This window comes from Chenopodium quinoa, unplaced genomic scaffold (genome assembly GCF_001683475.1).
Source record: "Chenopodium quinoa cultivar QQ74 unplaced genomic scaffold, ASM168347v1, whole genome shotgun sequence".
Taxonomy (NCBI): Eukaryota; Viridiplantae; Streptophyta; class Magnoliopsida; order Caryophyllales; family Amaranthaceae; genus Chenopodium; species Chenopodium quinoa.
In genome coordinates this window covers 2,798,829-2,824,633 of record NW_018742287.1, presented here as the reverse complement: position 1 = coordinate 2,824,633, position 25,805 = coordinate 2,798,829, and the positions used below count along the sequence as shown (strand labels likewise).

At 34.4% G+C, this 25,805-nt stretch overlaps 1 protein-coding gene across 3 annotated transcripts; it reads right to left on the bottom strand.

Moving 5' to 3' along the window:
- Positions 1–600: 600 nt before the first annotated feature.
- LOC110685462 (endoplasmic reticulum metallopeptidase 1-like) lies at positions 601–23,651 on the bottom strand. Of its 3 annotated transcripts, none has more exons than XM_021861990.1 (14): positions 23,541–23,651; positions 22,704–23,055; positions 20,848–21,086; positions 19,271–19,427; positions 19,076–19,153; positions 18,772–18,846; positions 14,425–14,541; positions 10,724–10,882; positions 10,072–10,597; positions 9,506–9,662; positions 8,410–8,519; positions 6,297–6,409; positions 2,747–3,104; positions 601–1,031 (listed from the first exon to the last, which is right to left on the bottom strand). In XM_021861990.1, the coding sequence occupies exons 2-14, from the start codon at positions 23,043–23,045 to the stop codon at positions 709–711; spliced, it is 2,754 nt and encodes a 917-aa protein (XP_021717682.1). In that variant the 5' UTR covers positions 23,046–23,055; positions 23,541–23,651; the 3' UTR covers positions 601–708. The 3 variants fall into 3 exon arrangements, with proteins under 3 accessions (XP_021717682.1, XP_021717686.1, XP_021717688.1); XM_021861994.1 differs by having other exon boundaries at positions 20,848–21,002; XM_021861996.1 differs by lacking the exon at positions 23,541–23,651 and having other exon boundaries at positions 22,704–22,799; positions 22,912–23,023.
- Between the last annotated feature and the right edge of the window lie 2,154 nt (positions 23,652–25,805).

Sequence of the window (25,805 nt, the reverse complement as noted above, 5' to 3'; positions counted from 1 at the left end):
TTAAAACGCATCTTGAAAACCACGAAAAGTCAAGGAGCAAAATATTAGCGATGAAGGGGATACTAATTAAATGAACAAAGAAATTGGTAATCTTAATTTGATTATTCTCTGATAAAACCAAGAAACAGTGAGAAGCATGAAAAGAAAAGGGAATTCTCCAAATTGATAAAGTGCGAACTACCTCTAAATTATACTAAGATAATGTTCTTCATTCCCATATAATTTATCAAACTATTCGACAAACTAAAATTCATTACAAATCTATTAATTAATCTCAAAATACTTTATAATTGGGTATGTGACAATGTAGTGCTACGACTGATACCTCATTTGTATTCAGAGACGAATAAAAAAATATCACATGTGAAATTCAAAACAATACAAAATTTAAATTTTTCGATAAATCACTGCTATAAGCCTGATGATGCTATGGATAATAATGTACCTTTAAGATCCGGTAAAAAGTAAATCTTATTTGTGCTTCTATCTTCCTCTATAGATTAGATTACTTCTTGTTTACTACACTAAATTACTATTTACTTTATCATACTCTTTAAAATCAAGTCATTAATATTGCAACTAAAAAGAAAGTTTATATAATTTAAAAAGGTTATGCTAATTTCAAAAGTTTATATAGGTTTCTTGATTTGCTACAAAAATAACAATTTCTGCACATATTACACAAATTTCCGAAACTAAAAAATTGGTTTAGAAATCAATTGGAAGAGCAGTCAAAAATGCCAAGGTAGATGGAGAAGTGGACTTCCCAAAAAGAGAACACCAAGAAGGAAGCTTCATCAAAACTCTCTCTGATTTTGGAGTTAATCTGTTTATATCCGTCCTTAATTTTATAAGATATTTTTGTGCGTTAGTATTGGCATGACTTCTAGAACGCACCGAATTTTTGATCCATTGAAGGGTGAGATCAAATTTTGTTGGAGCATTCTTTCCTCCAGAAAACTGAATTACATGCCAACCACCAGTGCTACTCTTATTGCTCATTGGAACTAGCTCCTTATGATCACCTGATACTGAGAGAGCACACAAATGTCAAAATAAAAAATAGATATATGATTGTACGATTTTATTTTTTTTGCTTCACATAAAGCGAAAAAAAAAAAAAAAAAATCATTTAGAAGAGACTGAGCCATAAATTAGGACATAAAATTCCAACAATGATAATATATTAGCCTCGATCCCATTTAAAAGAAAAACTCTAATAAATAAAAGGAAAAATACAATTTAATAATCCAACTATGGGCGATTTACTTTTAATAAGTCCAACTAAGGTTTATTATCTAATAATCCCAAATAAGCTCAACTAAGATTTATTATCTAATAATCCCAACTATGCTATGTGTTTGCCTCTAATGGACCCAACCGGTAAACACCAAGTCAACGACCTATTATGACAGGTAACTATAACACATGTCAACACGTGATTGATCCAAAAATAAAAAATAATAATAAAAAATTAAAAAAAAAATAAAAAAATATCCCAGCCACCTTTCCCACCGTGAAACCCTAACCCCCTAACCTCGCCGGACCGGTCGGCCACCCCCTTCTAGCCACCGAAAACAACTGGCCGACCAACCCTGACCCCAAAAACCCCGACCCCAAAAACCACCAACCCAGCCAATCTCGACCCCCAAAAACCACTTGCAGTCACCGCCACCACCTGCAGTCACACCTTCGTTGCGAATTTTTGGTCGACGGAGGTGGTGAGATGCCGGCATGTTCTTTGGCGATGGCTTCGAAGTAGGTGGAGAAACCCCCGGGCAGATTCGGTGACATTATCGTCGCCAGAGCCTCAAATACGAAGCTTGAACAATTCGAGTTTTTGGGGTCGGGTGGCTAAGAGGTGTTTCGGGGGTCGGGGGTGGGTTAAAGGGGGTCAGCCAGCCAGATTAGGTGGTTAAGGAGGGTGGTTGGCCAGTTTCCGACGAGGTTCGAGATGGGGAAAGGGTGGCTGGGAATTTTGGGATATTTATTGGGACCATTGGAGGCAAACATACCCAATAGGTAGGATTATTAGATAATAAACCTTAGTTGAGATTATTAAAAGTAAATCGCCCATTGGGAGTATTAAAGTGTATTTTTCCTAAATAAAAAATCATAATGCCATATTACAATTGATCTTACAAGGTATACATTGCTATCACCAAATAAACTCCATTTCAACAATCTAAGGAAATAACAATGAGCGATATTGTTAAAAAAATAAAATAAATAATTAAAAATAAGATAATAATAATAATAAAAAAAAAAGCAATTCATTGTATATTTGTATATATTACTAAAGAAAAGATTCTTAGATCTGTTATTTTTATTTTACTACAAACACAATAAACTTAAGAGATACTAATGCATGTCTTCTTTTCCTATTACCAAATCTTGTGATCCTCATCAGATTAGCCTAGATAGTGAATGGCTGTTTAACCAATCATCATAAGAATCAAATACACCATGTTAACAAAAATATGTTTGGCTTTCCCAATTCTCCAGTAATACAGAATCTTTATATTAACTTTAAGGCTTAATCTTTACTTAAAAGTTAAAGGGTGTCTTACTAAGTTTTCAAAATCCCTGCTTTGTTTGAATATGTTTTTCTAATTTCTACTATATACAAAAATGGTCCAGGTCCATAGGCAACCAATTCATAGTTCGTATAAACAGGAAATTGCTAAGATAATGGTGATTGAGAATTATTAAAAGAGGATGCAGTGAGTTATTTGAACAACTATACCTCGGAATTCAAAATTTGCTACTTCATCTGTATTAATTGCAATAGACCATCTTGTGGAGACCTTTGTGTCAATTGAAAGCTCAGTCACTCTTAAATCCATCTTCCTGTCGCTCTTAACTTCAATTTTGGGAATATCAAGGTCACTCCATCCTTGTTCAGTTTCATTGTAGCTGAAGCAGCCATAGTTCACAGAGAAAGTAACAAAATCCACAACCTTCTCTCTACCACATTCAAAACCTTCTTTGATCTGTTCGATCTCCCTATCCAAGTTCCCTGGAGTTGAGGAAAAGAATGAAACATACGAGGTAGGGTCTCTTCCATTATCATGTCCACCCATTGTATCAACAACGTGAACAACCTGAGAAGCATTAAGTAAAGGTCATCTTTTCGAAAAAGTGCATGTTGAAATCAGACACAGCAATAATAAGAAATCATGCAGCTCTACATGAATACATGATATGAACAATTTATTTTCAAATGATTGATGAACCAGGTAATAAGACCTACTAAGTATTTTTGTATATGAATTATATTTTGAATTTTAGTTTTTAATTTTTTTTGGAAAAGAAACTCATTGCATAATACAAAAAATCAAAGCAACAAAACAAAATCTTTATTCCAAAAAGTATATAGTAGGCTACATTAACCAAAATTAAATCTCATGCGGTCATCCACAAAGAATCTCTCCACCTTATTCACTTCTATCTATTGCCAGTTTTGCCACATGCACTTTAAAACCTGATTTAATCATGTAATTATTAACTCCCTTCACACGTCATCTTTGGTTTCTCTTAGATTCTTTTGAAACCTTCATTATCCTAAAGCTTTTTCCAAATATACCAGTTCTCTTAGCTTCAATGTTTATTCATCCTATATAGCCTTACCAGCATTGTTATTAAAATTCCGATTTAAATCTTCGAATCTTACGATTTTACGATTCATGTATGTTATTCGATTCGATTTACGATTCTACCCAATTTTACATATTTCTCTTAAATAACGAAATCCTTACAAGTTTAAAACATGTCTACATAGTTATTTCTAAATATATATTGTCAATTATTTGTTGCTTAATGGGTAAACAACTATTTCCTATTAATAATTAGGTTTCAAACTCATAATTTAGAGCTGTCAAAATCTGGCCCGACTCGAAAAACTGACTTGAACCGACAACGGTCTGTGTCCGACCCGTATCCGAAGAATAGGTGAAAACAGTGACATGTAACTTGAACCGAAACAAACCTGACATTAATTGATAACCGAATAGACCTGATACTTTATGACCTAAACCCGAACCTATAATCAACTTGATTTAACCGAAAAACGATTTGACTCGACTTGATTATGATCCAAACCCGATTAGTACTCGACTTGTGTAGAACCTGAAATCGACTATAACTTGTAACAACTTGTTACCGACCCGAATGGATATTGGCAGACAATCAATTTGACCTGACAATGATCTGAACCCGAAATAACACTCAACTTGATTAATTTAAATAGTAAACACCTAAAATAACTTACTACTTAATTCAACTCATATTTGACACGAGCCTAGAGGTGTCGAAACCTGACTCGGCACAATCGATCTAAAACCGACCCAAAAAAATATCCGTTTTAGATTTTGACTTGCATGGGCCTAATAATTTAGCATGACTTAAGTTTGAAATTAGACACAACCCAACTTGACCTCACCTCATCGAACCCGCCTCGATCACTCAAATTAACACCTTTACCGGCCGAGCCTAAGAGTGACATGGCTTTATTGTGGTTTATTTTATCAAAACTTGTCTTTACCCAACCTGACTAAATTTGATCCGAGTCTAAGAATGACCGACCTGAAGTTCATCCGACCGAAATTTACCTGCTTTAAACTTGTTTTAACCCAACTTGACACAAACCGAACCCAACAAATTACCCGACCCAAAATTGACTCGAATCAAACCTGAATTGCAACCGAAAAGATATAAAGTCTGTCATAATCCGAATCGAACTTGACCTAACCCAACCTAAACCCGACTTGTAAGTAAGAAAAAACCGACATGATCCGACTTGAATTTGACCTGAAACCTGGCATGATCCGACCTGAATCCGACTTGAATTCCCGATTTGACACCTCTATCATAATTTAAATATATTTAATTAAATTTAGATATGACGTCTTGATTATGCATGTCGGTAGAATCTTACGATTCTAAGATTCGATTTTACGATTCGATTGTGAGAGCCCTTTCTGATTCAAAGTACAATCCCGATTTTAATAACTTTGCTTACCAGACTTTTAAGATTAGAAAAGGTGAGACTTTTTCTTTGAGATCACAAAGGCGGGGAATTAGGTTGTCTGGTTTCATGCACTTTGATCATAGAAACAAGGGTTATATAGTTTTATTCTTTTAACATGAATGTATCTTAGTCACCAAAACCACGAACATAAGATAACATTAAATAGAAAGGACAGCTGGTCATGATACTCTTGAAAGCACACAAACAACTAATGAAAGAGGCTAACTATTCTCTCAAGAACACTAACTCAATATTCAACTCTCTGTATAATATTACTTCTTACTACCTTTGTTCCTTAATATTCTTGACAATTATTATTTTCACTGGAATTAAGGCATCAGGGTAGAATGAGTAAAGGTGGGGAACAAGTGATAAAGAAATTGCTATTAATTGCCTAACCGTGCAAGTGGGTCAAATGATCTATTTAAATTTGCATGTGGATATGTTGTGGTGGACTAAAGGAGGGTAAAATGGTAAAAGTTCCTGGTAAAAAATGGAATAGAGTAGAAGTGTAAACCATTAAGGAAGTACTTATTGGGAAAGCTCAAAGAGCCTTTAGGAACGGAGGTAATACGGTCTATGGCTTTATATAGCTAGAAACAATAAATAACTTTTAGAATTTCCTAAATGAAAGAGTTCTATAAGTTATAAGTAACTAACATTAAACACCTAATGTGCTTGGAAATCTTAGAACAGGAGTCCATGACAATTAGACCTATAGTATTCTGAGATTAACATTCTAGGCCTTCTAGATTTATATTTATATACAAAGTATAATAACAAACATAAACTAACACAACTTGCAGCAGCAATTCTAGAGGAACTTAGTGTCCAGTCAACCCCCATGCCAGATTGCCTGCGCATCAAATATTACCCAATTCTGAATACACAACGCATAAATATTACTTAGCCAATCTGTTCAGAGCATCAAAAAAAGATTTATATTCCATACCACATATCGGCCATAAATTAAATTTAGTGTGCAAGTGGAAGTGCGACTGTTGTTTCTACTATCCATATCATTATTTGAAGGTAGGAGAAAGGTTTACGACAGTACTTAGACAGCATACAAGTTTGCTGAGCTCAATCCTAATACTATATCAACAGATATCAGATCCGGTCAGATAAAGAAATATGTGCAACTTCTAAGTTCATAAAGTAATCACATGCAGAATCATTTTATTTTAACAATATGCTGATTGCTGAGGATTATGGCAATGAAAGAACAGCTTTTCTGCTGAAAAAGTATATGTTATCAGTGACTTACATTCACAGTTCTAGCAGTCTCTTCAGTGTAACTTGGAATGGCACCAGACCATACTGCAGCCAGGGAGAGCCCAAAACAAACAAAACTCACCATAATGATAGACCTTTTAGCTCCTAGACATGTTGCAAAAAAACACAAACTGTAAATTAATTTGGAATAAAACATGTACAGAACATTTGACAATCTCATTCTTTTTCACGACTAGGGTGGCTAACATAGCTAGCCATGTCCGGGAGCTCTTTTAGTTGTTGGCAACATAGTGAGGGAAAATATGTAAACAAATATTTTTTAGGGGTATAAATTTCCATACACTATTCTTAAGAGTTTAAAACAAACAATTAACATTAATGAGTAAATAAACATTTTAGAGGGTATAATTGTCCAAACACTATTCATAAGAATCAAATCATTAAAACACACAAGGAAATGCTTAGAGGCGATTAACAATTTAACATCATACAAATAGGGGCATATAGGTAAACAAACATTTTAAGGATATAATTGTCCTCACACTATTCATATATTTTCTCATACTTTGTAAAAGGTAGGGATATTTTTAGGGGTATAAATGTCCACACTATTCTTAAGAATTAAAAAAAAAAAAAAAAAAAAAAAAAAAAAAAAAAAAAAAGGCAATTAACATTAATGAAAGAAATTAAGTAAATAAACATTCTACAGGGTATGATTGTCCAAACGCTATTCATAAGAGTTAAATCATCAAATCACACAAGGAAATAGGCAATTAACATCATACCAATAGGGGCATATAGGTAAACAAACATTTTAAGGATATAATTGTCCTCACACTGTTCAATATTCATAAGTGTTTTCTCATACTTTTTAAAAGGTAGGGATTAACAATGAAAACAATCAAGTACTGAGAAAACTGAAGAAGAAAGGTTTCTGGTGATAGCAAGTTGATCTGTTTGAAAGGTGAGCCCATGGGAAGAGAAAGACAAAGGCCAAATTACCTTATCGCACTAAAATCCAGTCCATTACATGGTAGAAGACTGCAACTTCCATCATGCGGGTGAAAGTCTTTCCCTCTCCTTTACATAGGCAATAACCATGAAGGATTGTCATAGGCTTTGTACAACATTAAAAAGTTGTTGCCCACAGTAAAACCTAACCTATCTGAAATCTAGAATCAAGTATGCTAGTGAGACTAGTTAGAACTCAGGGATATACATATTAACCTGATTACAGGTCCATGTATTTGATATTTGAATAGGTAGAAAAAATAACACTGGAAATGAGAACTTGATTGAGAATTCACATGATCCAGTGACTTGGTCGAGAGTTTGATTTAAAGTTTAACATCTTTTTCTTCAAGCGGGGAGGGGGGAGATTATAATGGGTCATTAATGAACTACATTCATGCATAATATTTCTCTCGAATAGCCTGATGTCAAGTTCAAGAAGGTTCTTTTTTTTTTAATAAAAAATTCTGTAGGAATTTGAAGATGTAGTTTTCAACAATTCCTCTGTAGCCGCACTTACATATTAATTTCACCATTAAATTTCCAACAGAATTATAGGGATTTAGGAAGACTAATGATCTAAAACTAAATGTAAATATGGAAAAACTCCTTCCAATAGCTTCAACTTTGATCATCTGCAGCCAATGACAAAATGAACTTGATACAACAGACAAAATAACCACAAAGTTACTCAATTACTACACCCAACAGCCCAGAGTTCATGTTTATTGCAGGGTATATAATCCCTCAGCGTAAACTACCACATAACCCCAAAAATTTCTTTATATATATATATATATATATATATATATATATATATATATATATATATATATATATATATTTTTTTATTTTTTTTTTTTTTTTTTTTTTTTTGAAAGGCATAAATTTCTTTATATACAAAATAATAAAATAATTCTCTTACAAAGCCAGTAAAAATGAAAATTCTTCTGTAATCTTGCCCATGGAATCAGATTTTTTCATGGTCAACCAATCTATAGAAGGATGGAACTATGAATCTAGATTGGTATGTCTGAGTGACTAGGTTCATGTCAATATCAAAAAAACTCCCTAACAATCATGCAAGCAAGCATACTAGGAATATAAGATGCAAGAGATGTATAGCAGCAAACCTGAAAGGTGGATGTAAGAAAGTAGATACACCAATGTCAAACATACTGTAGCAGCTACAACTATAGATACAATTACGTTCAGCAGCCATTCAGGAACACCCCCAGGATTTCTGCACAGTAATAAACCAGCAAAATTAGCATCACTCTGAGTGCCTGATAAACATAAACTGCCTTTTTTTTTTTTTTTTTGACAATTTATCAGCTAACTTACACCTATTATAAAAGTCTAAGAAACCCACAGAAAATTCATCCATCTAAAAGCAAAAGCATCCACCTTCATGACCAGTCAAAGGAATTTTAAAGTTGATGCCAAGACAAAGGGATTCCAGCCAAGTTTCTTAAGCCCAATGGACAAACTTCTTTCAATCATGACACACACCCATGGCAGTTTTCCTAATACGACAAGGTTTGTTACAATTTCAGGAATGGTCATCACGAAGTCTACTATAACATCAACTTTTCAAGTAGCTAATTTAAGCAGTTACAACTCAGTAATAATCTTGAACTGGAAAGATATTGTTACAAGCAAATATAAGGATCAATAACTCTTCTGCACATATTTATTGATAATGATCTATGAAAATATGGAAGCAAGTTGGGAAAGTTAGGCTCAATGACAGTCTTACTATTGTCCTAGTAAGGCAGCACAAATCTAAATTCCTGCCTAGGGTGGGCATGAAATTTATATTTACAATCTCAGATACACAATAATACAGAATGTGATGAAGAAAAAATTAGAACCATATGGCAATGAGAAGAAGATGAATTGTATGAAATCGATGAATCCTTGTGCTGCAATACATCATGAACATATGGGAACTGTAGATCAGTCAAGAATGCTCTAAGAAGCCCCCGATATGTTTTCTTTTTCATGATGCAGAGTTTATTCTCATACTTTGCAGCCAACTATTGTTCAAGGATTATTTCTTTTTTCTTTTTTTATTCTTTTTACTTAGCTTGTCTTCCTTTTTCCTTTCTCCTTTGCTTTTTTTTTTTTTTTTTATAACATTCTATTTATTATTACCTTACAAAAATGAAGGAAAAAGAATGTGACAACTAGCTTTCAGATACTTAATATCACTAATAAAACTTTTACCTGTCAAAGCGTACAGCAGTCCCAATAAGTACACCAACTATTCGAATGATCGAACCAATAGAAACTAAGAGAGGAACTGATAAAGCAATAAGCAAGGTTACAATCTTCAGCGGCTTGGGTAACCGAATGGGGGTCAGTGTTGCCTCTAGTAGCCCATCTACATGAAGATTTCAACAAAAGTTAGTTCGGAAAAATGATTGCAAAAATTGCAAATAAAGAAGATATTCAATGCCTTCTTTCACTAAGCTTGCACATGGAATAAACACAAAATACACAAAAGCAAGAAGTATAAGAAGACAGAAAGGAAGGGAGAGAGAGAGAAAGAGTGAGCCAAGTATGAGTAGAGTAAATGGGTGAAGTTGTAAAAGTTACAATAAATTAAGTATTGTGATTTATTTTTAAACATCTTAAGTTAGCAAGTGTTGTAATCTCAGCGAAATGGAAGGGGTATATAAAATAGATATGAGAAGGTTCTATTTTGTTTGTTTATACTATTAATTTTTATGTCAGTCTACAATTAATTTTTCTACATACAGAATTTAACATACACAAGTGCATTCACTCACATGAGAACGCTGGCGCAATAAGCCAAGCCAAGGGTATATATGTACTACCAACTTTATAGTAATGTGCCAGAACCAAAATAATCAGCCACTGCATTGTTCCTGATTTAAAGAGCCACCTTTCAGCCTCTAACCTGGCTAAATTGACTTGAACGGATGACAATAAAGTCTGCTTTCCCTGGGGATATGCATTAGAAAGATACTTTTGCAGAAGGAGAAAACCAAGATTTTGACCAGCAAAAGCCCCAAGAAGAGAAGGGAACCCAAATAAACCAATAACGAACCACGGACTAGCAATGTAAGGCACTGCTGCCCACGATATGCTTGATAGGATGAAAGCAACACCAATGGAGAAGCTCAAAGAAACTACCCACATAAGGATAACACTTAATATTGACAAAGCAACCGAAACTATAGCTGGATAACCGCCCATAAATAAGGACATGAACCATATCAACAGCGACTGCAAAATCACAGAGTTGTGCAGCAAATTTGCAAACTCCTGACCATACACGACCATGTAGTTCCCCTGACAATTGCAAAGGTATAGGTATTATTTACAAAAAATTTAAAAAAAAAAAAAAATGTATGGAAACTAAATATCGAGCATACACAAAGTAGAATCAAACAATAATCAACTTTCCACAAGTATTACCAATATGTCAAAATAAATAGCAGAGTTTTGATCGACATGTTCAGGTGCTCTGAAACCTTTTGCAAGATCAGTTGAAGATGCAACATGAAGCAAAAACGCCAACATATTTTCTCCAAGATGCTGAAGGGAACCAGGCTTTAATAGCTCAGCTTTGTCATTCTGCACATGGAGATTATCTCTTTCATTAAAATATTGTCAAATATTCAAAATATTATTCTCTTTCATTAAAATATGGTTAATTAAGGAAGCTGTGAGCTAGTGGGATCAACTGAGATAAAAGGCTACTTAATCACCAATCTCATGAGAGGGGCCATGTGGTGGACTGTGGACATAGTCTACAGAAAGCTTGATTGGTGAAGGAAACCACATATTGCATTGTAAGGCACAATACAACTATCCAATCACATCTCTTGGGAGTAGTAGCCCTATGGCCTTATGTATTACACTATTACTATTTTCATGATTTCTATTAGTATTTTACCACTCCCAACAGAAAAAATAAATAAATAAATAAATAAACAAATAAAAACATGCTGTTGCTGTTGCACACAAGAGTCAGTCTTGAGAAAGCTATGCAAGACTTTCTATAGCGCGTAAAGAGCAGTGACAGGGATCACCTTGGGGTAGTTTGAATCTTACCAATGAGAAACATATCAGCTAGTATGCATCACTTACTAAGCTTGCTCAACAAATAATTCTCAAGTCATTAAGTGTTATAAGCATCATTCGTTAAAATTCAATTCAAAATCTATATTTATCTTACAATGTCATATGACTCATATCAATGCAAAATATATTATCCTTCATGCAAAACAGCAATAGAAAATGCTTTCACTAGAAGTGACTAACATTCGTATTGCAGCCTCTACCATGATACAAAAATACGACCGCATTATTTCCGGCTAGGCTATATTGCAAAGGATTTTTAATTGACCATTCGATAACGGATGTTTCAAAAACCCGCGATCTTGTCCAAATCAAATAATCCCACAACAAATCGCCCAGAATTGAACGTTACATGTGTCTCAGTCAAATGTTACTTGTTATTCAAGTGACTGATTCTTCCTTTTTTTTTTTTTTTTTTTTTTTGTGAGGAAATTCTCCATGTCTCTCTAATTGTCTTCTATAGCTACCCTAATATCATACCATCAATTAAAAAACCTAAAAGAAAATTAAAAATCAAATTCATATTCATATTGCAACAACCGCGACACGGACCGCAACCAATACATCAGTTATGTTTCCTCAACAAATGATCGCTTCCTTGAACGTGACCAAAACCGTATCTTTCAAACCATGGCCTCCACTAAAATTTAAAAGCATATGAAGATAGTGATAAGGACTACAGATCTAGCAACAACTAGTTAGATCATAAAACCTAGAACCAAGAACTATTTACTCAACTCTTCATTTCATCAGATATTTTGACACTTCAATTTGGGCCAAAATCAAACAGAATGTTCACCAAAATAACCAAACTCTTGGTAATTAAAGCAACCCTAAATGGAAGTGATAGGGTACAAGTCATACAATCTTAAAGTGCTCAATATATTATTGGTGCCTTGGTGGTAAGGAATTTCATGAGTCTTATGTTCTTGCATTGTTGTCTAGCTTACTTTTTTAATACTCTACCTATTTTATTTTATTCTTTTTGCTGCACTGGGATTAAATATATTGTTAAACAAGGAATTATTTACAAAAAAAAGGCATTAAGAGAAAGTGTTGAATTGTCAAAAATCAAAAGTTGATGTGGTTTAGAGAAAAAAAAGTTACTTTTACTTTTAAATGAAAAGGAAAATAAATTAATTATTTTCTACTATGAAGAAAAGATGAGTGTTACAAGCTCCCATGTACCATTTGCATTCTACACTGAACTATACTTTCAGGAGGAATGGGAGGGTATTAGAAAGATTTTCTAGTTGTGGATTTTCCTGGAATAAATTTTGCACATTTACATGGTATCATTCAGGTGCTACTCGTAATAAATTTGATTAGTTGGTAAGAGTGTAAGCCTGCGTACGTGTATCATTTAGCAAAGTATCATTTTCTTAGGAGGTTTGACTGATAATAAATAATGTGTAATTTGCAACCTACACTTTTTCATTGTTCTTTAAGAAAATTATCTTCATATATAAGAGAAAAAACTTGTTTTAGACAAATTTTCACAGCTGCATAAACAAAAAAATTAATTCTTTCCGACTAAAAACACCAACACATTGTGGACATGCCAGATGGCAGCATCTTCTTACCCAGAATTTAGACCACACAATATATAATGCCAGAATTAAAAATAATACTTCCTCTTTTTTTTTTTTTTTTAAATGAACCATTTAGTGTTTTACACTTGCCAATGAAAAATTTTGGATATTAATATCTTTAATTTGGTTTTAGTAAAAATATACTCCCTCTGTCCCAGTAATACCTATTTAACAATATATTTTATGACAAAATATGTTTTTATTATTTTTGTAAAATATTATGGTCAAAGTTAATATATGAATAGTGAAAAAAAGTCTAACGTCTTAGTTATTTTGGGACGAAGGGAGTACTCTGTAAAGATTTATATTTGAAAAGCATAATTCAAGACGAATCCAATAAAATAACACATGACTACATTTTTTCTTGCGTATAAAATACAAAAGATGGTCAAAGATAGATGTGTGAATAGTGAAAAAATCCAAATGGTGCGATTAAAAAAATGGAGGAAGTAAAAATATATGATTAGCTTAAGCTTTTAAGTTGGTCACATAAACTCAATCACTCACTATAAAGGATCAAATTAAAATATGAGTATGATGACCAAATCAAAACTATACTTACAGATTTTTTTTTTTCCCACTCAAAAATTGACCCAAATCAAATCTGCACCAATCTGAATTATTGATGACCATTGATTGGTATGTTGTAAATAGTATTTCCTCCATTCCCTTTTATTCACAGCATATTCCTTTTTGTAAGTTCCAAAACAATTGCAACATTGTTTAATTTGGCTAGTGATTCTCATTTTATCTCTCCTCTCCTTAAAAATTGTGCAACCCCACCTCCCTCCAACCACGTTAAATTTAAATAAGGGTTGAGGAAGTACAATGAAAACTCTGAATAACAACACATCATAAAATCAATATAAAAATAAACTAAACCAAACTAAGGCCTTGTTTGGTTGACAACATATAATGGGAAAATTGAAATTCATTGGAATTGATAAGTTGGATAATTGTTTGGTTGACACACAAAAGTAAAAATGGAGGAGGTGAGAATACTTCCACAAAATATGGGAAGTATATTACCAAGCCCCCATTGATCAATCAAAATTCATGGGAATTTTAAATTCCTACAATGCCAACCAAACAAATTAAGGAAATCCCTAGGAATTGTATTAGGGAAATAACTTGCCATGAAATGCTTCCCATGGGAATTTAATTCCCATATCAACCAAATGAGGCCTGATGGATACGCATGTTATTCTCTTTGTTAAAGAATTTTAGCAAGGGTACCTATATGAATTCTTTCCCAAGTGCTTTTTCTCATTATTTATGCCTATCCCAGAAGAAAAAGCAACCTCACAAACCACTTGATATTTATTCAGATGTTTAAGTCAAAGATTGCAAAGTGTGCAGACATTACTGGACAGAGGGAGAATTTTTTTTCCCCAAAAGAGACCCTTTAAACATATTAATAAGTTTGAAATCAAGCAAACAAACCTTTGTGTGATACACTGCTGTATTGTCTGTATATGCAAAGTCAAGTCCAGATAGACCAGCTTCCTGGTAAACTTGAAAGTCTGTAGCAGATTTGATAATACCGGATGTAAATAAATCCTGCGACACTAAATCAATTGTAAGTGTTCATGTGTAAAGAAGCTAATGAAACAAAAACGATATGAAGGTGCACAATGTAATAGAAAATTCTATATTACACTCGCAGTCACAATGACAAGTCTGAATATTATTAACTTAGTCTCAGGATAAAGATGTGCGCTAGACGAACATGTAGTTAAATTTTTATAAACAAATCGTTGCAGTTCAAATATTACGGCCATATAGTTCATTTCTTACTTCAGCAGCCAGTGGCGGACTTGGGCTTAGACCTGGTGGGTCAAGTGACTCACCAGGCCCAAAAAAAAATTTAAAGTTATTTTTTTTTGAAAAAAAAAAAAAAAAAAAAAAAAACAAAAAAAAAACTAAAATCAGTTTTCCCCAAATCACGAATTCAGTTCAAACCCTAGCCTTCTTCGGTTCTTCTCTTCGCCAAATCGCCAATTCACCTCTTCCCTTCAATCCTTCATCAATCATCTCCAACTCCAGTTCTCCACTCCAGTTCTTCACTTCTTCATCTAATCATCTCGCCTCTACTCTCTAGTCTTCGCATAATCGCATTTCGCAATCGCCAATTCGCCAGTAAGTTTGTAATTTTTATTTTTAATTTCTAATCTTCAATTTAATTCAGTCTAATTAGTTAATTTTATTAAACTTCGCAATCTTCAATTTAATTCAGCCAATTCGCTGTGCGGGCTGTGCTGCTGGCTGCTCCGCTGCTCGCCTAGTCGCCTCAATCAGCGCCTGCCGCCTCCGGCAGTCCGGCAAGGTAGGTAGTAGGTTCATCAATTTATTCTTTTTTTTTTTGTGAATTTTTGATCAAATTTGCATTACTTGTCTCTTAAAATTAGTATATACGGTAAATGTGCATTGAATTTGCATTATTTGTGTAAATTGTGTTTTGACTGTTAAATTGAACTTATTAGTTTATCTGTTTATGTCATTATTTGAAATTGTGAATATGTGATGCCGGACATTGTATAAGACAGCAATTAGACTATTTAACTATTAGTGTAAGGAGGATTATAAATTTATAATTAGATTACAGTGTGGACTGGTTAGTGCTTAGTGGTGCTAGTCGCATATTCGGCTGGAAGTTCCGTATAGATTAGTGGAGATATTAGTTTGTTGATTTTAGTCTTGTCAATTTTAAGCTTGTTAATTATTAGTTAGGATTGTAATCTTGTCAATTTTCTATTTGGATGATCTAATGATCTTTGTAAATAATTTTTTTGGGAATATTGTTTGATTTAGTTGATTATTCATTCAATTTTCAGAATGAAGAGAAAACGCACTCCAAATGAAATGCAAAACATTACTAGCTTCTTTGCTAAAAAGAATCCTACTTCAACTTCTCTTCCACATCCAACACAAAATGAACAAACTATATCTCCACCTCAAGAAAGTGAACAAACTATAACTCCACCTCAAAGAAAGTGAACAACATTCATCTCCATCTCATTATTCAACTCAAAATTCCCCTCAAAATGAAAAAGGTCAATGTTCTCCTAATGCCCCAATCTTTGGTGAAAGATTAAGTGAACATGAATTTGCTAATCTTCCACAAGATCCAGGAAAGAGGAGAAAGATGAGTCAATTTCATAAAGATGATAGAGATTTAGTGAGAAGAATTTACATTCAAAGAAAGCCTTGTCAGCCCAAAGACTTTATATTTCCTCAAACTTCTATTTTTGGCAAAAACCGTCGCTTTTGTGCTAAGTGGTTTGATACTTGGACTTGGCTTGAGTATAGTGTGGAAAAGGATGCTGCCTATTGTTTCCCTTGTTATCTATTCAAGGATGAAACTGCATTTGGAGGTGATGCTTTTGTTAGTGATGGTTTCAAATCATGGAATCGATCGGATTTAATAAGAAAATATGTGGGTAAACACTTGAGTGCACATAATAATGCAGTGTTAGCTATGGATTTGTTCAAGAAGCAAAAGTCAAGCATCACACAAGCCTTGACAAAACAAACCGCTGAGAGTACAAATGCATATAGGAAGCGACTTGAAGATTCAATTGAATCAATCCAATGGCTTTTACTCCAAGGGTTGTCTTTCCGTGGTCATGATGAAAAAGAAAGTTCCTTAAGAAGAGGTAACTTTCTTTCACTTTTATCCCTTATTTCCAAAGGTAACCCTGAATATTCTAAAGTTGTTTTGAAAAATGCTCCTAGTAATTGTCAACTTACTTCTCCAAAAGTCCAAAAAGATATCATAAATGCATGTGCAAAAGAGACAACTAAAGCAATGCTTGAAGATATTGATGGTGGTTTGTTTTCTATCCTTGCTGATGTTTCTGACAAGGAACAATTGGCTCTTTGTTTGAGATATGTTAATAGAAAGGGAGAAGTGTGTGAGCGTTTACTTGGTATTGTGCATGTTGTAAACACTGCTTCTTTGACTCTCAAAACTGCTATTGAATCCTTATTAATGGAGCATTCTTTGTCTTTCTCTCAAGTACGGGTCAGGGTTATGATGGGGCAAGTAATATGCAAGGTTCTATTAATGGCCTTAGGACTCTTATAGAGAATGAGTGTAAAGAAGCTTATTTTGTCCACTGCTTTGCTCACCAACTTCAATTGACTCAAGTTGCACTAGCTAATAAGAATTCAGATTGTGCTTGGTTATTTGTTGATGTACTTGCACCTCTGTTGAACTTTGTGGGGGGTTCACCAAAAAGGAAAGAGTTTCTTCGTGAGAATCAAGCTCAAAGAGTGGTGGATGCTTTGTCTCTAGGTGAACTTGAAACGGGTTCAGGTTTAAATCAAGAACGTGGATTAGGTAGACCTTGTGATACTCATTGGGAATCTCACTTCAAGACAATCTTGAATGTACTTGATTTATTCCCTGTAATCCTTGGTTCTCTTGAGGATATTGCAAAAGTATCTGATACAATAGATTCTAATAGAGCTCAAACACTTACAATTCATCCGATGTCCTTTGATTTTGTGTTTGTGGCACACTTGATGGTTAGTATATTTGCGATAACAAATGCTTTGAATGTGGCCTTACAAAAGCACGATCAAGACATTGTGAATGCAATGGCCATGGTTAATGTAACCAAGACTAATTTGCAAAAAATGAGAGATGAAGGATGGGATTCTCATATGGAAAAGGTCATTTCTTTTATTGGTGACTATGACATTGCAGTTCCAGATATGGAGGCTAAATATGTTGTTCCCGGGAGGAGGTTGTTTCGAGGTAAATGCCCACAAGTGTCTAATTTACATCATTTTCGAGTTGAAGTTTTTTTTGGTGTCATTGATCTTCAATTGCAAGAACTTGAAAATCGATTTCCCGAAATAACTAAAAAACTACTTGTGTGTATGTCTTGTTTGAGTCCTGTGGATCGTTTTTCTAAGTTTGACAAGGAAAAATTGATTAAGCTTGCGAAATTCTATCCTAATGAATTTCCAAGTTCAGAATTGATAATCTTTGGTCATACACTTGAGAGTTACATTTGTTCTGTTAGAGGAGATGAAAGGTTTTGGAATTTGAAGGATCTTAGTGAGCTTTCAATCAAATTGGTTGAAACGGGATTGTCTGAAACTCATGATAGGGTCTATTTACTTTTGAAGTTGGTGTTGCTTCTTCCTGTCGCAACGGCAAGTGTGGAAAGGGTATTTTCTGGCATGAAGCAAGTGAAAGACAAACTACGAAATAGCATGGGAGATCAAATGTTGAATGATTGTTTAATTACTTATTTGGAGAATGATTTATTTTTGAATGTTAGCATGGAAGATATCATGAATCGATATCAAAACATGAAAACTCATCGAGAACTATTGTAATAAGTTTGCATTACTATTTAGTTGTCTTTTGTAGTATTATATGAACATTTGGTTGTATTTTGTACTGTTTGAATATTTGGATGTATTTTTTAGTACTATTATTTGGTTGTTCGGTAAATTTTTTTTTTTTTATATACTTGATTATCGATTGTGACCCACCAGTCGGAAATTCCTGGGTCCGCCACTGTCAGCAGCGAAAATGAACATAAAGTTCAAAAATTATGAGTACATTTAGATGCACATCATGGTCCCAGGTCCATGAGTAATAATAAAGTGGCAATATTCATGCATGATCACATGCCTTAGCGTACTTTATTGCTATATGTAGGCCATATTGGGAATAAAAATATTGATTTGTCATGATTCCGTATATATTGGCAAATACATCCAACATTTGCTCTTATTTAAAACTGCAAATGTAGCACACAAGGAACTAACCTGAGCCATGATATTACCAGATGGATACTTAGCCACCAAGGCAAATTTTTCGATAGCCCAAGGATGAGTTCCAGCCTGAAAATATATATGTACAGAGCACATCAACTTAATAGCTCATGATTTCTTATTTCCAATGCAAGCAGGCAGTATTATTTGTATAAGCAACAAAATATAAGAATCTAGAGTTTAAGGAAAAGCATAGAGCACTAGAACAAAAAATAATATGGAGTTTAACTAAATTAAATTATTTTATTCGTGAGATAGACTATGGAAACCTATGGCATGAAAATATTTAGTTTTTGACCTGAAAAATGCCAGCCTTTCCTCCAACGCCCATAGCCTCCAAATCAATAGCAACACGAACAGTTTCGCTCCATGGATGCTGCATATAGATAGCAGGTCAAACTTAAATTCCACTCTACTATACCAATTCTCTTCCTTCCCGTGATAATATGGAAAGAAAACGCTATCCCCTTGAGCATGTAGATATGTAAGATACCTGGGTAATGAAGCTATGAGCACCGTTAAGACCCTCTTCCTCACCTGTATTAAACAAGAAAATAACAGAGCTCTTGAAACTATGAGCCCATTGTGAGACTCCTCTGGCAAGTTCCAACATGACTGCAACACATGAACTGCAATCACCAGCTCCTCCCCTAAAATACAAACAGTTCTCAACAGATTAAGACAAAGAGCAAATAAATAAGTTTTCAGTAAAATATGCACAGTGCACTTAGGCAAAGGTTCAGGATTTACAACTATTGTGTAATACTACAATAGTTACAGAAAGCTTGATGCATGTTTCAGTCAGAGAGAAAACCACGGTCTACTCCAAAAACATTCAAAAGATGACTATTATGTCAACCAAAGAGGAGCAAGGTATGTGGTCCATGGTTTGTCACACAGCAATGTCAAGATAACATAGAAGAGTTCACATTATATCCCCATGTGGACATCACAGAATTTTCCCTAGTAATTCAAAAGGGGATCTGCAGCCCTGGTTATTTAAAGACAAAGTCAAACCCCAATCACCTAATGGCCTGAGCTAGAAATGAGGAAGCAAAACCCAATAAACATAAAAAAGATATAACAATTCCTAAAGAATGTAAGTTCATTCCTAAAAAAAAGGAAAATAAGAGAATAGTCAATTTTTGCAAACGGAGACAAAGGCACTTGACAGTTTCATATCTAACTTATATTTTATTTTCATCACTCAAAAGGAGTTTTACTTTCTAGAATGTTGAAATTAGTCTAATCTAATCATTTATCTGATATATTAAAAAGTTTTCTTCGTACTAGAAATCTTCAGGAAGGATTTCAAATAGAAATATTCAGCTCTCTAACCAAGAATCAAGAGAGATTAAAGAAGACAGTGAAATTATAATTAAAAAAATCTCCCAATGCAGCCAGGAGATGACCAATACACTATGTCTCTATTATTCATGTTTTCTTCACACAAAAACTGTGGCCAGCAAAGAATTCCTAACTTATAAAAACAAAACATCATCTCATAAAGAATTTATGTGTAACGCATTTCACTAATGGCTCGTGGTCAAAAGAAATAAAAACTTTATCCTAAAGAGCATCTAGATAACATGTACTTCACTATTATAGATCTAACTAATACGGAAAACAAAGTTCAGAACTTAATTCTTACACAATATGTATAGTAAAGGTAGCTTTTTAACATAACAGTAGGCATGATTCTATTAACAACTACTGGTGAGGTAATAATGTATTAGTAGTAAGATGTGGTTTCCTGAAGTTGATTAGCAAATGCAAATATATTAACAGTGGAGGGCGTATAATTTTTATTGAGTAAAGAAGGATGTATTTTGGAATTTTGTATGAAACAAAAAATGCTACTAGCTATTTTTTAGCGTCAGATTAACTCCATCCGATCCTTTAAAGACATGCAACACAGGTCCAAGCTCTAGTCCATCAGAGATGCATAAACAGATATAGATGTTTCAAGACAATAAGTATATACTAAACCCTTCCTCAGAAGCTTGTCACAAATACAGAGACAGTTAAAAGTCAAAACAACAGTGAAAGATACTATAACCACATACGTACGTTGAGAAAACAGTATCAATGTGTGATGAAACCAAAACAGTGTTTTCCTTGGCTTCAGATTCGTATTTGGGTGTGATCCTCAAGATAATATGATTTAGATCAGCATACATAAGTGTCTTGCCAACAAATAAGCCGCCATTAAGATGATTTGCACCCTGCTTGACATAAAACTCTTCCACCTCAACATCAACTTCCCAATGAGATGTGTTTTTTATCTTTTCTGCAGTAAGCAGCACATACTTCCCAATAGGAAAAGGAAACCCATATGAGAATGAATAAATATGAGAAGTTCAGCGAAACTATATTCAATAAAATAATTGCACAGTTGACAAAATCTTAAGTATCACTCAAGTGAAATGCAAGTAATGCCAAAGCCATGAGAAGAGGCTTATTAAGTGTGCAAATTGTAATACCAGAGAGCATAAAGCAGTCCAGACAATTAAGGGCCAACAAAACCAGAGTATCAGACAAAAAACCAAGAGAGAAACTAAAGAGTGAAGTCAGACAAAAAAAACAAAAGAGAAACTAAAGAATGAAAGTCAGACAAAAAACCAAGGGAGAAACTTTAATACCAAAGGATCCTTCAAATTAAAAGTATCATAATTTACCTATCTCCTTAACCAAATATACTGCTACTGAGCTACACATATATTTTGTCGAAACAAGTTAGCTTAGTTTCTAATCCCCAATGGAATTTTTCACTAACAAGTTGTGATTCTTGTGGATCAGTCATGAAACATCACAACTATTCAGACTTTCTAATTAGCATGAATGCCAAGACTAATACTATCCAGCAGTTTACCAATTAAAAATGAAACACCATCCAGCAGAGAATTGGTTTCCTATATTTAGCTCTATTACTTCATAACAACTTGCATAAAAAATGGACAAACAATACAGAAACTGAAGAAAATGGTTTGTATAGATAACGCATAACGGTAGTAAGATTTAAGGTTATACTATGTTTGAGCTAGTATGTTCAGTAGAGACCCTGAAACAAGAAACAAACCAAACAGTACCAGAAGCTAGGCTTTTCTGTGGCACTCAAGTTCCATTTTGGAGAGCTACATGCTGACTCAGATATTCTCACCGCCTTTTAGATTGGGTTCAACAGCTAAATCATGGGAAAAAATAAATTCCTTGGGGCATCATGGGTAGGACAAATAGTAACCACTCCTAGTAATAAGTCAAAACATATTCTACAACCAACGTAAACTGAGAACAGCAGCCCTTCACCGATTATTAGAGAGAAATTCACATTATCATCACTTCCACCTAAAGACCAATTTTACTTTACCACAAAATACAACTGCACAAATGAAACAGGTGCATGGTACGATGATAGACGCCACAAAGCTAATTCTGTTGAAGTGCCCTCCTTGTTGACGATCATTCACATACAAATTTTCAAACACAAAAGAATACAAGTTCGTCTAGGGTGTAAGATCATTCAGCAACATGAAAGCACATTAGTCACTTTGATATGTACCCTCCCTCCTCGTTAAAGAAAATGGTTACATTTGCCTTGGAAATACACATTATCAACTTACACCACTAATCATTTAGCTAATGAGATGTGCAAAGGATCCAATAGTAAGGATAATATGGTGATATGTTGCTAATTTTACTTTAGTCACTTTATTTTACAATTATTTTATTCAGAACATCTACAAACAACAGATTATTAAAAACAGAAACAGGATATAACAATCACATTGTAGATAGCAACTACCACCATCACTTCTACAGCCGATAATAATAATTGATTTGCTACACTAGCCAAATGTGGCACGTGATTTGAAGACAAAAGAAGTTCCGAACAATGAGACTGATACATAATATTCAAGAAATAGAACCTTCAAAGCGAGGTCAAGAGCATCAGAACCAACAGAATGAGGACCCAACTGAGTCAATTCCTTGACATGCTTCATAGCTTCTATCTCCGAAAATCCCTGTTTGCCAGCCTTATCAGCACTCAAAGGTACCGGTAAAACCTCGTATTGATAATGATAAACACTCCAGGAGATATAAATGAGTAATGCAAAGAGTGTCAGCATAACATACGATGACCTATTTGCACTACGCAATCGTGGCATTGCCTCATCCCAAGAAGGCTCTTGGGCATTAGATGAACTACCAACTTCATCACTGCCATCAGCTATCGATTCTTGTGGAGACCTTTTGTTTCTCTTCCGCATCTTAATTTGTCTGTGATTATTAATTATAATGCTTTATGATCAATTTTGTCCAAAATTTAACAATTATGTCAATATAATTCTAGCAAAAGCAAATTAAGAAACATCCTTATCAAACAATACAACAAAATTACGAGCTTCCTCGTTAGTGTAGCCAATTTTCATAATTAACATGATTGTTTCTCAAAACTTACATACAACAAACAAATTTTAAGTTCATCATATAAGTCACGGATGTAACCCACGACTGAACTCCAAATCCGAATTCGAAAAAATAAATAAATAAATAAACAGAACAACCATTAATTTAGGAATGACTCGGAGATTCAATTTTCTAAACAAAAAAAATTAATCTATACCCGAATTCCTTAATTCTCAATATTGAATATTCCAATTAGAAATACAATTTATATGATGTATATATATAGAATTTGATTACATGAGTTGTTATAAATTGACAATGTTTAGAGTATAATATAGCACAATAGAGAAGATAACCTGAATAAAAAATCAAACGACGGCGGTGGCGGAAGTTAAAGCAGCGGCAGGGGACAGATAGAACGAAGTCAACAACTCAAGATGAGTAATTGAGTAACAGTATATATATTGACCAACTCTTGACTTTTGACACCTAAACTAAATTGGATTTCGAGTTTTTTCCCTATCTTTTTAAAAGTACAAGTAAACTCTTATGAATAGTGTTGTCTCTAAAAATGTTTATTTACGTGTTTAACTTTTTTTAAAAGTATGACCACACTTTATGAATAGTGTTATGACGATTATATCGCCGAAATGTTTATTATTTATATATTTGTCCTCATTAATATTAATTGTTTTTTTAAACTCTTAAGAATAGTGTGGACAGTTATACCCTTAAAAATACTTGTTCACATATTTTTCCTAATTAACACTACTAACAACTCCTAACCAAAAGAACTTCCGGACATTGCTAACTATGACGCGCGCATTAACCACCCTAGTTTAAAAAAAAAGTACTACTCGCTGCTATTAATTTTTCAGGTAAGTTGAATCAATATATACAAGTTCATCAGCCTGATGTTTATAGGGGGGCAAAGTTGTCTTTTAGTGGGTTAAATAGGGGTAGTAAAGTAAATTTACATGATTTAACAGCATGAAGGCAATAAGAATGGGACTAAGGTCAACAGATATAATGGGAAACGACCTTCTTCGTCCACGAGCCACACCAACACCACCAGTCCACCACCACCAAAATCTGTTGCGGTTGAAAATGATGTTGCATAGGAGATGCTTTCCCTAAAGAGTTAGTATGGCCCTAGTTTACACTCTTTGCTATTAGGGTGTATTTAAATTCCGCTGCGAAGCAACATTGAGGGCTTGAGGCCATTATTGTTGAGAAAGGAAGAAGAAGATGGTGGTTTCCCCGTTAAGAAGAGAACGACGATAAACGTGTAGATAAGGAAGACAAAGAGATGGTGGTCGTTGGGATGGGTATTTCCTTTGTGTATACCCTAGACACGTGGACAAATCAAATCGTGACACGTGTCACCCTAGGAGGCGCTCAAAATGAGCCAACCAGGATAAGACACGTGACACTCCCATCATTAGGGAAATGGCGGCCTTCATGGGCCCAAATCTCAATGCGCCGTAAAAACAGCACAACCCAATTACCTAGGTAAAATGACCTAAGGTAGGGCATGCACTCCCATGCCTTATAAATAGGGACATTTATTACCTTGGGAGGGGGGATTATTACAATCACATCAATTTCAGACACATTTTATTTGTTATTACAACAGCAAATTTACCTAGATCTCGGGATCCGAGAAGAGTAACTTTTACTTTCCGCATTTACTCTACTTCATCCGTTACTAACTTAATCGTCGGAGGCAGAACTCCGAACAACCAAAGCTTCCATTTGTTTCAGGTATAGGTACAGGTTGATCCAGTCTTGGAGCTGTAACTCTCCCTCAGGACGCATCAGGAAACCCTGAAATATTTGGCGCCGTCTGTGAGGAGAGTACCTCTAAGATGGCACCTAACGAACCTGTAACGTATCCGGAAATTCAAGAAAATCTGGATGGAGTAGAGGTCCATTCGGACCATGACACTGAGTCTGAACCGAAAGTCGACGTACATACTGAAAGGAATGGTGTCCTTCCAACAAGTGTATTATTCTATGTAGGGGGCGGGCGAATCTCCTCTTATCTTTTTTGGTATTTTTTTTTATGTATCAATTTTATTTCTTTTTTTTGCAAATATTCAATTTTATTTTTAGTTTTATCATTGCATAATCTAGTTTTTTTATCGAGTACATCTATATAAAAAAGTCCTTTGTCTAGAACTGTAATTCTATTAGCAAATTCATTGCTTAAGCTGTTTTTTTTTGTTCGTTCGTATAAATCCAATAATTGTATAGTTCATCATCATATAAGAATAGAGAAGAAATCGTTGGTTTGACCGACGAACTATGTGGGAAAATGGACCGAAGACACGGGTTCGATTCCCGTAAGGGATAGGTACTCATTCTCGGCCGCTTTCAGTTTGTTCCAAAAGTTCCCTTTCGAAGTCCTGGAGAGGAAGATGCAGCTTGGGTTGACGTATAGTGCAGCTTGTCAAGATAGAGGGTTCAGAATTATTATAGAGGTAATTCTTCAGTAAGGTCAAGTGATCGAAATGCCTAGGTGGAGGCCGCTTCCGATCAGTAATATCAGGGTACAATTGATATTACAGCTTAATCTTAACTGAACCCTTCGGGTCGAACCCAATCGAATCTTCGATCCG

What these genes read in the sequence shown, in the direction of transcription:
- LOC110685462 (XM_021861990.1), bottom strand. Translation starts at nt 23,045, where the DNA reads ATGCGGAAGAGAAACAAAAGGTCTCCACAAGAATCGATAGCTGATGGC. An exon ending in CTCATAGCTTCATTACCCAG is followed by an intron (nt 19,154 to 19,270) that starts GTATCTTACATA and finishes ATCTATATGCAG; the next exon opens with CATCCATGGAGCGAAACTGT. An exon ending in AGACTGCTAGAACTGTGAAT is followed by an intron (nt 3,105 to 6,296) that starts GTAAGTCACTGA and finishes AATGCTTCTCAG; the next exon opens with GTTGTTCACGTTGTTGATAC.